The 10177-nt window shown below is 64.6% G+C and overlaps 1 protein-coding gene and 1 non-coding gene across 2 annotated transcripts; one reads left to right on the top strand and one right to left on the bottom strand.

The window, feature by feature from the left end:
• Positions 1–7127: 7127 nt before the first annotated feature.
• On the bottom strand, positions 7128–9756 carry EIF4EBP2 (eukaryotic translation initiation factor 4E binding protein 2). Its single transcript, XM_059821266.1, has 3 exons — positions 9618–9756; positions 8705–8881; positions 7128–8622 (listed from the first exon to the last, which is right to left on the bottom strand). Exons 1-3 carry the CDS (start codon positions 9754–9756, stop codon positions 8591–8593), a joined length of 348 nt encoding a protein of 115 aa, XP_059677249.1. The 3' UTR covers positions 7128–8590.
• A 178-nt stretch (positions 9757–9934) lies between these two features.
• On the top strand, positions 9935–10006 carry TRNAE-UUC (transfer RNA glutamic acid (anticodon UUC)). Its single transcript has one exon. It is a non-coding gene; the product is annotated as a tRNA-Glu (tRNA).
• The last annotated feature ends 171 nt before the right edge of the window (positions 10007–10177 follow it).

Below are 10177 nucleotides of genomic sequence, written 5' to 3'. Positions count from 1 at the left end.
ACCGGCTCCCCTCCCCGACGGGGAAGGCTGGCGGAGCAACGGGACGGCTCCATTTACAGGGGGCCGCTTTTCAAAGGCGGGCTGCTGCAGACCGCACCTTTTCGCAACACAAGCGGCACCTTATGCGCGCCCGCGCCCGCCGTCGCGCCCGCCTTTGCACGCTCGGTGGTTTGGCACGCGGTCCCAGGCTCTCTTCTCCCCCCGCCCCGACCCCGGTCTCTTAAATCAAGCGAAATCAAGCAAATCCCAGGGGGGTATTTGCTCACAACAGAGACCTGCCGGTTATTTTTAGGCTCCGTGTCATTCGTGCAAAGACAGAATCACTTCCTGCCTTCCAGGAAGGAAATGTCCCACCACCACTGCCTGCACGCCTGCCCGCTCCCAGCCCAGCCACCCCAAAACCTGCTGTCCCCCCCATCTGGGGATGGGGTAACAAGCTCGGGATGTCACGAGTGCCACGGTCCGGAGCGCTGCGGGGAGAAGAGGTGGTGTTCACCCCCCCCCCCAGCCCCGGCGCTAAGAGGAGCGATGCGCCGGGGAAAGGGTAGAGGAAGCGGTGCGGAAAAGTCCGGCAGCCATAGGAAACGCAGCCTGGACGCAGTTTCTGGAAGTTTTCAGCCCCGACAGCTACAGAGGCTGGGCTCAGCGAGAGCAGGCAGCCTTTTCTCCTAGGACACCCTCCGCGTCCCGGCTCTGCCCGGGCGACACAGCCGCGAGGGTGACCCCGTCCTACGCAGGGACGGGAGCCCACCGGGCTCCGCGACATACCCCGCACGTACGTGCCAGTGGGAAAGCCATCGCTGAGCGATCCCAGGTTTCCTGCTCCTCCTGCGCTCCCCAAATGGGAGGCTGCGGAGCCAAACCCCAGACCGGGATGCTCCCCGAGCAGGGAAGGGACCGCGGTTACATCCACTCCTCTTCCTCCTCCGTCTTCATCCTCCAGCAGGGAGCCATCCCGCAGCTTCCCCGGCTCAGAGCCTGCTCCCCGGGCGCCTTTTGGGGGTGTAAGGGAAGCAGACAAGAGATGCAAACCCCAAAACTCACTTCGGGGCGCTCCGGCCGCAGCGGGCACCGGCAGACGGCCACGCCGGGCTCCCCGTCGGGGTCAGCCTCCTGCGGGGCTGCCTTCCAGGGAGAGAAAAGCTCCTTTTAAACAGGGAACGGGACTGCAAAGGCACAAGAGCCGGGAGGAGGCGGCGGGGCGGATGCTGGGCCTCAAAACTACTTATCCATCTGTTTTCTGGAGGTGGGGAGCACGGCCTCGGCTGCGGAGAACCCCTCCTCGCCGGGGTTTGGGCACCTCATGCCCACACCGGGGGGGTTCGTGCTCCCGGGGCAGCAGACAGCTTCCCCCCCTCGCACGGGTGCTGGGGCCGGGGGACCCCGGCCCAACAAGGGCCCCGGCCCCGCGGGGGGAAGGCTGCACCCAGCAGCGGCACCTGCCCCCCCCCCCGCGATGGGTGGGCAGCAACACCCCCCCCCCCCCCCCCGGGGTGGCGCCGGGAGGCGGAGGGGGGCACCCCCCGAGGGGCCGCCCGACTCGCAGCCGGTACCCCACGGCTGAGCCTGCCCCCTCCGCCTTCCCCCCCTCCCCAGGCAGCCGGTGGGGAAGCGACCCCCCCCCCGCCCGGGGAGGGGACGAGGGGGGGATGCCCGGTCCCGGTCCCGGTCCCGGTCCCGGGGCGGGGGGGGCGGGGTGCGGTACCTGGCGGCGGCTCCGGGCTCAGCTCCCGCGCCGGGATGGCCGCGCCGTCGGGCGCCCCATGGGGGCGGCGGGAGCGCGGTGGCGGGAGCGCAGCCCCGCGGCCGCCCCGACCGCCGGAGCCTCGGCGGGGGAGGGGGCGGGGGCGCAGGCGGAGCCGGAGGAGGGGCGGCCCCGGGACGCGCCCACCGGCCGCCGAGCACCGCCCCCCGGACCGGGACATACCGCCCCCCCCCGCCCCCCGCCCCGGGCCCGCCCCGCCGTGGTGCCCCGGCACGCTGCACCCCCCAGCACCGCGGGGACCCCCCCCGGCCACAGCACCGCCCCCCCCCAGGGACCCCCTGGCATGCAGCGTCCCCCGCTCACAGCACCCATCCCCTCGGGGACCCCCCGGGACGGAGCACCCACACTCCTCAGGGGCCCCATCGCACATTACAGCCCCCAGCCACGGCACCCGTCCCGGGGGGCACCTCCTCGGCACGCAGCACCCCCCAGCCACAGCACCATCCCCTCGGGGAACCCCAGCCACAGCACCCACTCCCTCAGGGACCCCCAGCCACAGCACCCATCCCTGAGGGGACCCCCCGGGACGGAGCACCCACACTCCTCAGGGGCCCCATCGCACATTACAGTCCCCAGCCACAGCACCCATCCCTGAGGGGACCCCCAGCCACAGCACCCACCAGCCATAGCACCCATCTCCTCAGGGACCCTCAGCACACAGCACCCCCCAGCCACAGCACCCATCCCTGAGAGGACCCCCAGCACACAGCAGCCACAGCACCCATCCCTGAGGGAACCCCAGCCACAGCACCCACCAGCCACAGCACCCATCCCCCCGGGGACCCCCAGCACACAGCACCCCCAGCCACAGCACCCATCCCTGAGGGGACCCTCAGCACACAGCACCCACCAGCCATAGCACCCATCCCTGAGGGGACCCCCAGCACACAGCACCCACCAGCCATAGCACCCATCCCTGAGGGGACCCCAGCCGCAGCACCCCCCAGCCACAGCACCCATCCCCCCAGGGACCCCCAGCACACAGCACCCATCTCCTCGGGGACCCTCAGCACACAGCACCCCCCAGCCATAGCACCCATCCCTGAGAGGACCCCCAGCACACAGCAGCCACAGCACCCATCCCTGAGGGGACCCCAGCCACAGCACCCACCAGCCATAGCACCCATCCCTGAGGGGACCCTCAGCACACAGCACCCCCCAGCCACAGCACCCATCCCTGGGAGGACCCCCAGCACACAGCACCCCCCAGCCACAGCACCCATCCCTGAGGGCCCCCCAGCACACAGCACCCCCAGCCACACTGATCCTTCACATCCCCTCCTGCTGTCACCCCCTGGGGACAGACAGGGGACCGGCAGATGCCACCACCCCGCCCAGGTTCAGAAGGACAACAGCAGTTTAGGCAGCACCTCTCAAAGCCAAAACGCCCTTTTCCTTCCCAGAAATGGAAGAGGAGGGAGGGAGTAGGGTGGGAAGCGGCTGCCCTAAGCGGAGCTGGATCCCTCGCGTCCCTTTCCCAGCCCCAAACACAGCTGGTTGCAGCAGCCTGCCCGTCCGGGCACCGTGGTGGGTTCCTGCGCCGGCTCTGCCGGTACCGGCGGGGTCTGCTCATCTCCTGCTGGTTTCCATCACAGCACCGAGTCGAGCCCTGAGATGACTTCAGGCTTCCCTCGTTGCCAACGGGCATCGATCGCGCTTACTCCGCTGCCGCGGAAAGACGCTATTTTAGCGAATCTGTAAAAACCCAATTCCTCCAGCTCCCAGCTGCCTTCCCCCGTTTCATTTGGGTTGAGCTCTCAGCCCTCAGAGAGCCCCATCTAGGAGGACCCCAGCCCCACCTCCCTCAGAGACCCCCCCAAAACGCCCCGGCGCTACAGCCTTGCTCGCACCCGGCACCATCCACGGCCGCCGGCGCTGCTGCGGCAGGCACCGCCAAATAAATGTTTCCAGGACACCAAGAGACCGAAGGAAAAAAGAGAAAAACGGCGTTAACGCGTTCACCGGCGCTGGGAAGGAGGGCCAGGAATGTAAACGGAGCCCGGAGACAGGCCGAAAATGGTAACGGCTGGAAAGCAGGGCTGGAAAGTTTGTTAATCGGGAGCCTAGATACTAGCCAGGCTCCCGGCCCTGGGCTCGGCCAAAATACCCTTTCCTGAGCCGCTCTGCTGAATTTTACGGCCGAACGCCACAGGGCGGTCGCACGCGCAGACGGCGACTGCTCCGGTTTAAAACTGAGATGGAGAGCTATAAATCCGAGCGAGGTTTCATTCACCCCGCCGCATGCGAAACTACCCTGGCTTAGTCCCTTTACAGCTCGCTATCAATTAAGAGCGTCGCTCCTAGATTGAAATTTTATTGATTTTAATATTTATTTTTTTTTAATTCTCCATTTTTACCTCCCGAATGAGCATCTAGAGACTCCCCCCGCCCTAAGGAGCGCACCAAAAGCCGGGGCTCCCCACGTGCCCGCGCCTCGTCGCGGGGGCTTTGGAAGCCACCATTAAAAATCTTTCAAAAGCACCCGAAAATTTCAGGAGGAAAACAGTTGCCGCTCCCCTAAGCTTGGCATCGCCTGGGCAAAGCCAAAGCCAGGAGAGGGGAGCTCCCAAATGCCTCGTCAGCATTTTTTTCATCTCGCTCCTCCCCGCCGTCCACATGCTTCAAAATCCGATAATATTTTAGAATGAAAGAAGAACAGCCCACGACCCACCGCTCCCGTTCAGTGGTGGAAGGAAAAATGTCTTATTTTTATTTTCTTTCGTATTTTTTTTTTTTTAAAAAGCCTTGCCGCCTGTTTCCAAGCTTTCCTTCAGATTTTGGTGCCCCGACAAGCTTTCGGCACCCCCTTAATAGAGACTTCAGGTAAGAAACGACCCCCGGAGCCAGAATTTTGGGGAGAAACTGCAGGAGGGAGCAGCCGTGCACCGGCACCTCCTCCTACATCCCACTTTTTTTACTCAGGATCAGGCTGGAGACGAGCGCAAGTAATAAAAATAATGTAATAACAATAATAATTTAATAATAACCCGGGTAATGGCGCAACGTGACAGCCCTTCCCCGGGCTCCCGGCGGAGCCGCTGCAATATGCGCCCGCATCCACGGGCAGGACCACACCGGTTGCGGCCAAGCCGGGGTGCACAAGGACCCCCCCACCCCAAAACCCCGATCCGTGGCACCTTTGGCGTCACCCTCCCGCCTTCACCCGTGGGACCCGAGCGGGCGCGGGCGGTTTGGGAATGCGGCGCGCTGCCGCGGTATTTCGCACGTGGGGGTCCGCATCCTGAAGTCACTATACATATATGTATAAAAAAAAGGCTGACTTTGCCGCTTCTTGGTTTAAAACTTAAAAATAGAGATATCTATTATTAAAGTGACAATTGTCCTGGACCAGGGGAGGTTGTGGCAACACACCTGCACCAGCACAGCCCCCTGCAAGGGCACGATCCTGGGCTGGGTCCCTCCGGAAGCAGCGGAGATGGGACAAGCCGAGGCCACGGCACGCGCTGGGGGACGCAGCCAGGCCAGGGCTGGGCTCCGACGCGCTCCTGGGCACGGGGGGGGACCCCAGGTGAGGCTGCTGGGCGCTGTTAAGGTCCATCGGGGCCCTCAAGGAGGAGGGTGGGTGTACCCCGACGCTCGCACTCACCTGCTCCCCTTCGGCCAGCGCCAATTGGGAAGGCAGCTTCGGCTTCGTGACAGCTTTCCAGCCCCCGGCACCCAAAACTCGGCGTTACGCGACGGCTTTAGCGGCGCGGCTGACCTTCGGGGAGCTTGCCCAGCGCTCGCGTGGCGGGGACGGGCGCTGGCGGACGCTCTTTTCGGCTGGAAGGGGTCACCGGGGCGTGGGGCGCTCCCCTGGGCTGGTGCAAACGTGCATTTAGCAGAACGTGGGAAATCGCTGGGGTGTTGCAGTTTAAGCTCGGCTTAAGCGCAGGGGTTTATCTGCACGCTCGGAGGCTGGCTTGGACGCGTCGCAACGTGTTTCTCCGGCACCTCTAGTTTGACGCCCAGGTCCGTATAGGGTTTTGCACCTGGTGGCGCAGGAGGAATGACCGGTTTGCAGCGATTTTGTACGCGGGAGACCCTTCTATGGTAAAAATCAGATTTTTCTGGACAGGAAATTTTGCAGTCGAGTCCCCCCCCTTAACCCCTGGCTGTTGGTTCTGGGTTGGACCATCCCCTGCTCTTTGTAACGCCGAGTTACGGCCGGCGAGAGACGGGGGGGTCGCTCCTGATTTACCATCCTTGGCCCGGATCCGCTTTTTTCCAGATTGGAAATGTGGAAAGCAACTCACCTAAAGAATTTGGGAGGGGGGGAAAAAAAAAAAAGCTAAAATATAAAGGAAGGAAGGTTGACCCGCGAGGGGGGCGAAGCCCAGGCGGCGTTTGCTCCGTAGGGAAGGGAAAATCCGCATCCCGCACCCCAAGTCACGGTCAGAAGAAACCTCCAGCACCTCGGTTTAATAGAACCAAGATCTTTATTGATCTCACTGTAACAGCAACCACTGACGAGAGCTTTTCTCCTCCCAAACACCTGCTTGAAGAGACGGTAAAAAAAAAACCAAAACCCAAATCTATACCCTGACTAGCAGAGGAGCTGCCCCGGCGAGGCCGGGCACTCCCTCCCTGCTCTTCAGCCCCGAGCCCGGTTACGAAAAAGAACCGGGAGAAAGTCGCTGGGATGGGGAACAGAGACGAAAGGAGGTCGGGAAAGGGGGCGTTTAGAAAAAAAAGTGGTTTCCCTCCGGCTCCTGTCCGTAAGTCAAGTTGTCCTCGGATATTTTTTTTTTTTTTTTTTTTTTTTTTTGGCTTGGAGAGCAGGTTTCCCGAAACGAGTGGCTGTGCCGAGGGCGCCGGGTCCCTGCATCCGCGGCGGCCGTCCCCGCTCCGCCAAGGATGTCCTCGCCCCCTGCCCCTGCCGCTCCCTCGATCTGAGGACCTAACAGACCTCCTAGGATCTTCGCTTTAAGGAAAATATATTTATTTATATATAATATATATATTTGTGTGTGTCTTATCACCACCCACCCACACGCATATACATATTTCTACTTGCACTCACTCACTCGTGCGCCTACGACGGCCGGCTACAAGTTTACATCGCATCCCACCGCGCGCTACCCGTGCAAGGGAAAAGGATGGGAGAGGCATCCCATTCCCTTGGTTTTGTGGTTTTTTTTTTTTGTTTTTTGCCTTTCCCCCCCCAAAACGAGCGGCACCCCCACCCCCCCTGCGAGAAAAGCGGGTGGAAGATGGGAGCTCGCAACCAGCCGCCGCGCCGACCCGCGCCAAACACACCGAGAGAAATAAATTACCGGACGGAAAGTGCACAAAGCCTGCGGCAGGGATGCCGGGGCGGGGAGTACCCGTCCCCGGCGCGCGGAGCCACCGCCCCGGCAGGCAGCGGGTCCCCGGGGCTGGGTACCGGGGAGGGGGGACCCCGGCGAGGGAGGGAGGATGGATGGAGCAGGCACTCAGGTGGGGGCTGATAAAATGGCACTTGAGAAGGTTGCGAAGCTGTTGACGGCTCCCAACAGGTAGTAAAAAAAAATAATGGGGGGGGACCGGCGGGCTCGGGGGGCACAACACGGCACGGCCGCGGCGTCCCCTACCACGCACGCCCTCACCAAACATTGCTCTTCGAGGCGAGAGTCGCACCAAGAGAGGAGAAAAAAAAAAAATAATCCCAACGCCGGGGGGGTTTCAAGATGCCGGGCACAGGCAGGATGGCCACGATGTGCCAGGCCGGCAAAGCCGCCGCAGGCGGGCAGTTTAACGGGGAAACCCTTTATCGGCGGCAGCACGAGCCGGCCGAGGGAAGCCCCGGCGCAAAAAGCAAGCGGAGGATGGCACCGACGCCGGCACCCTGCAACCGGAGCACCCCGGGTGCGGCTGCGATGCTCCCGGCCGCAGCGTCGCATCCCTGCGGCATCTCACCCCGCGTTCCCCTCCCCGGGCGCCCAGCTATTCCTGAGACATCCAACGGCACCGAGGGATTTCGCTTCTGTATTATTCACATTTTAAAAAGGGGGGGTTAAAAAAAAAAAAATAAAGCACTTGAAAGCACTTTCCCAGCCCGAAAAAAAGAAGCGTTGCCAGTAAAGTGCCCCTTTTTAGTACCAAAAAACTAAAAGCAAGGGGGGTTTTGTGTAACATATGGCTACACCGCTCCGAGTCCTGGCTGGCGGGTCGGGGACGCAGCCCCCCGTCGAAGGACCGAGACGGAAGAAATCCGGGTAGGAGAGAGATGCGGGTGCGCTGCCCGACACCGTCGGGGACTAACTCAGACCCCCGGAGCACCGAAGGGAACAGGCTGCCAACGTTGTCCCCCACCGAATGCCAGCCGGTCCCGGGGGAACCAAAAAAAAACCCCGCCCCGGGGTGCAAGTGGGCGCTGGGTTTTTAGAGCGACTCTTTCCCCCTCTTCCCGAGAGGCTGCCCAAATTTTCCGGGAGAAGGGGCAAAGAGGGCGACGCAGCTCCGGACCGCCAAGCTGCCGGTAACGGGGGGTTTGGGGTAACGGGAGGGTTTGGGGTTTTTTTGGGGGGAGAGCATGAGGCGGCAGAAGAGGCAAAGGGATGTTTTAAAAAGAAGCCCGGTCGAAATCAGGCTGCTGGTGGGATGAGGAGGAGGAATAGGGCCGGATCCGGAAGGGATGCTCCGTCCGGCAGATGCTGGGCCCGGTCACCCGTAAAGGGGGTGAAGCCAGGACCGCGCTCCCCGGAAAGAGGGGTCGGGGGAGGCGGGCGGGGAGGGGGACGCTGGCGGGGACCGCTACCGCCTCCGCCTCGCCGGGAGGGATCCTGCTAAGCCGAATGGGGTGTGCACAGGTCTGGGGAGTTGCTGCCTCTCCGTGGTTCCCGCTCAGATATCCATCTCGAACTGAGCGTCGTCCCCTGGCGAGAGGCAAGGGGAGAAGTGTTAGGGGCGGGGACGCCCCCCCCAATCCCGCCAACCCCACCCCGGGGGGCCCCTTACCCATGGATGGCTTCCCCTCCTGGTGGTTCAGGCTGTTGGCGTCCGCTTTGGGCTCCTCGCCGGCCGAGCCGGGGCTGGTGACGCCGGGAATATTGGGGAGGTGACAAGGCGGGGTCTGGGCCATGGGGGAGTTGCGGCGGTCCAGCAGGAACTTGCGGTCGTAGATGATCCGGGTGCCTGGGGGGCGGACACGAGAGGAGGGTGGCGGGGATCCGGCCTGGCAGAAGGAGTCTCCCGGTGGGTGGGACAGGTGCCCTGGCCAAGGACCTCCGCCGCAGCCCAAGGATAGGCGGGGAGGGCAGGGGGGGTTGCGTGCCGCCACCGCCGCTCTGCCCGCTCTTATCTGGGCACGGCGGGTGATAATTCGGCGCTGGACAAACACCCTCGGCGGCACCTGGGTACCAGCTGCCCCCCCGGGCGCTCGCCGCCGCCGCCCCGGCGCAGAGGCCTGGCAAACTCACGGCAGGGGTGGGAACGCATCCTGGGGACGCCGAGGGATGCGGCACCCCGAAACACCCCCTCCGTCCCTCTCCCCCCCGCCCGGGGACGAGGGATGCTCCGGCCCCGGGGGTGTCAAGGCGGGACGGGGCAGAGCCCCCCCACCCCTCGCTGCCGGGCGTCGAGCCCCCGATGCCCGCGCCCCAGCGGGGCCGCCCCGTACCGGGGGCCAGCTCCCGCCCCGCCGGGACCCTCTGCGCCCGCCGCTACGCCCCGGAACAGGCAGAGCGCTCGCTTTAAGGACCACCGACGGCAGGGCGCTATAGAGAGGCGACGCAGAGAGGCGATACGGGCGCGATACGGGCGCGATAGGCGCGACAGGCGGCGGCGGGAGAGGCGGGCGGGCGGCGGCAGCGCTCCCCCGGCGCGGCCCCGCGGCCGCCGCCCCGCAGGCCCCGTCCGCCCCGGCGCTCACCTCCCGGGGTGGTGGAGAAGAGGGTGCCGCCGGGGGTGGTGCAGTAGTCCGGGGGGAGCTGCGCCGCGTCGCTGAGGGCCACGGTGCGGGTGGGGATGGCCCGGCTCTGGCTGGGCTGGCGGCCGCCGGCGGACGACATGGCCCCGCGCTATTGTCCCCGCGGAGGCGGCGCGGAGCGGGCGCCGCCCCCCCCCCGTCGCCGCCGCCTCCCATCGCCCGCCCCCCCCCGCCCTCGGCCGCTGCTGCCGCCGCGCAACCGCGCGCCGCCCGCCGCCAGCAGGGGGCAGGCGCGGGGGCGGGCGGCGCTGCCCGCGCCCTCCCACGTGGTCTAGCGGTGAGGATTCCTGGCTTTCACCCAGGCGGCCCGGGTTCGACTCCCGGCGTGGGAAGAGCGGGGTTTTTTGGGGGGGTGGGGGATGGGGGTGTCCCGTCTTTCGCCGGGACCTCGCCTGCAGGCGGGTCGTCGTGTCCAGGGCTCCTTCTGCCCAAACGTTTTGGCTGAGCCGAGCTGATCAAAGCCACCGGGAAAGGGGCCGAGCCAATCAAAGTCATCGTGGAAA

This window comes from Gavia stellata, chromosome 9 (genome assembly GCF_030936135.1).
Source record: "Gavia stellata isolate bGavSte3 chromosome 9, bGavSte3.hap2, whole genome shotgun sequence".
Classification (NCBI taxonomy): Eukaryota; Metazoa; Chordata; class Aves; order Gaviiformes; family Gaviidae; genus Gavia; species Gavia stellata.
The sequence above is the reverse complement of the archived record's forward strand: the minus strand, read 5'-3'. Positions and strand labels throughout refer to the sequence as shown.

Bases quoted from the DNA above. Each gene is read 5' to 3' on its own strand.
- EIF4EBP2 (XM_059821266.1), bottom strand. From the start codon at position 9,756: ATGTCGTCCGCCGGCGGCCGCCAGCCCAGCCAGAGCCGGGCCATCCCC. The intron at 8,882-9,617 runs GTGAGCGCCGGG...TCCGCCCCCCAG, and splicing joins CTTCTCCACCACCCCGGGAG to GCACCCGGATCATCTACGAC. The intron at 8,623-8,704 runs GTAAGGGGCCCC...GCCTCTCGCCAG, and splicing joins GGAGGGGAAGCCATCCATGG to GGGACGACGCTCAGTTCGAG.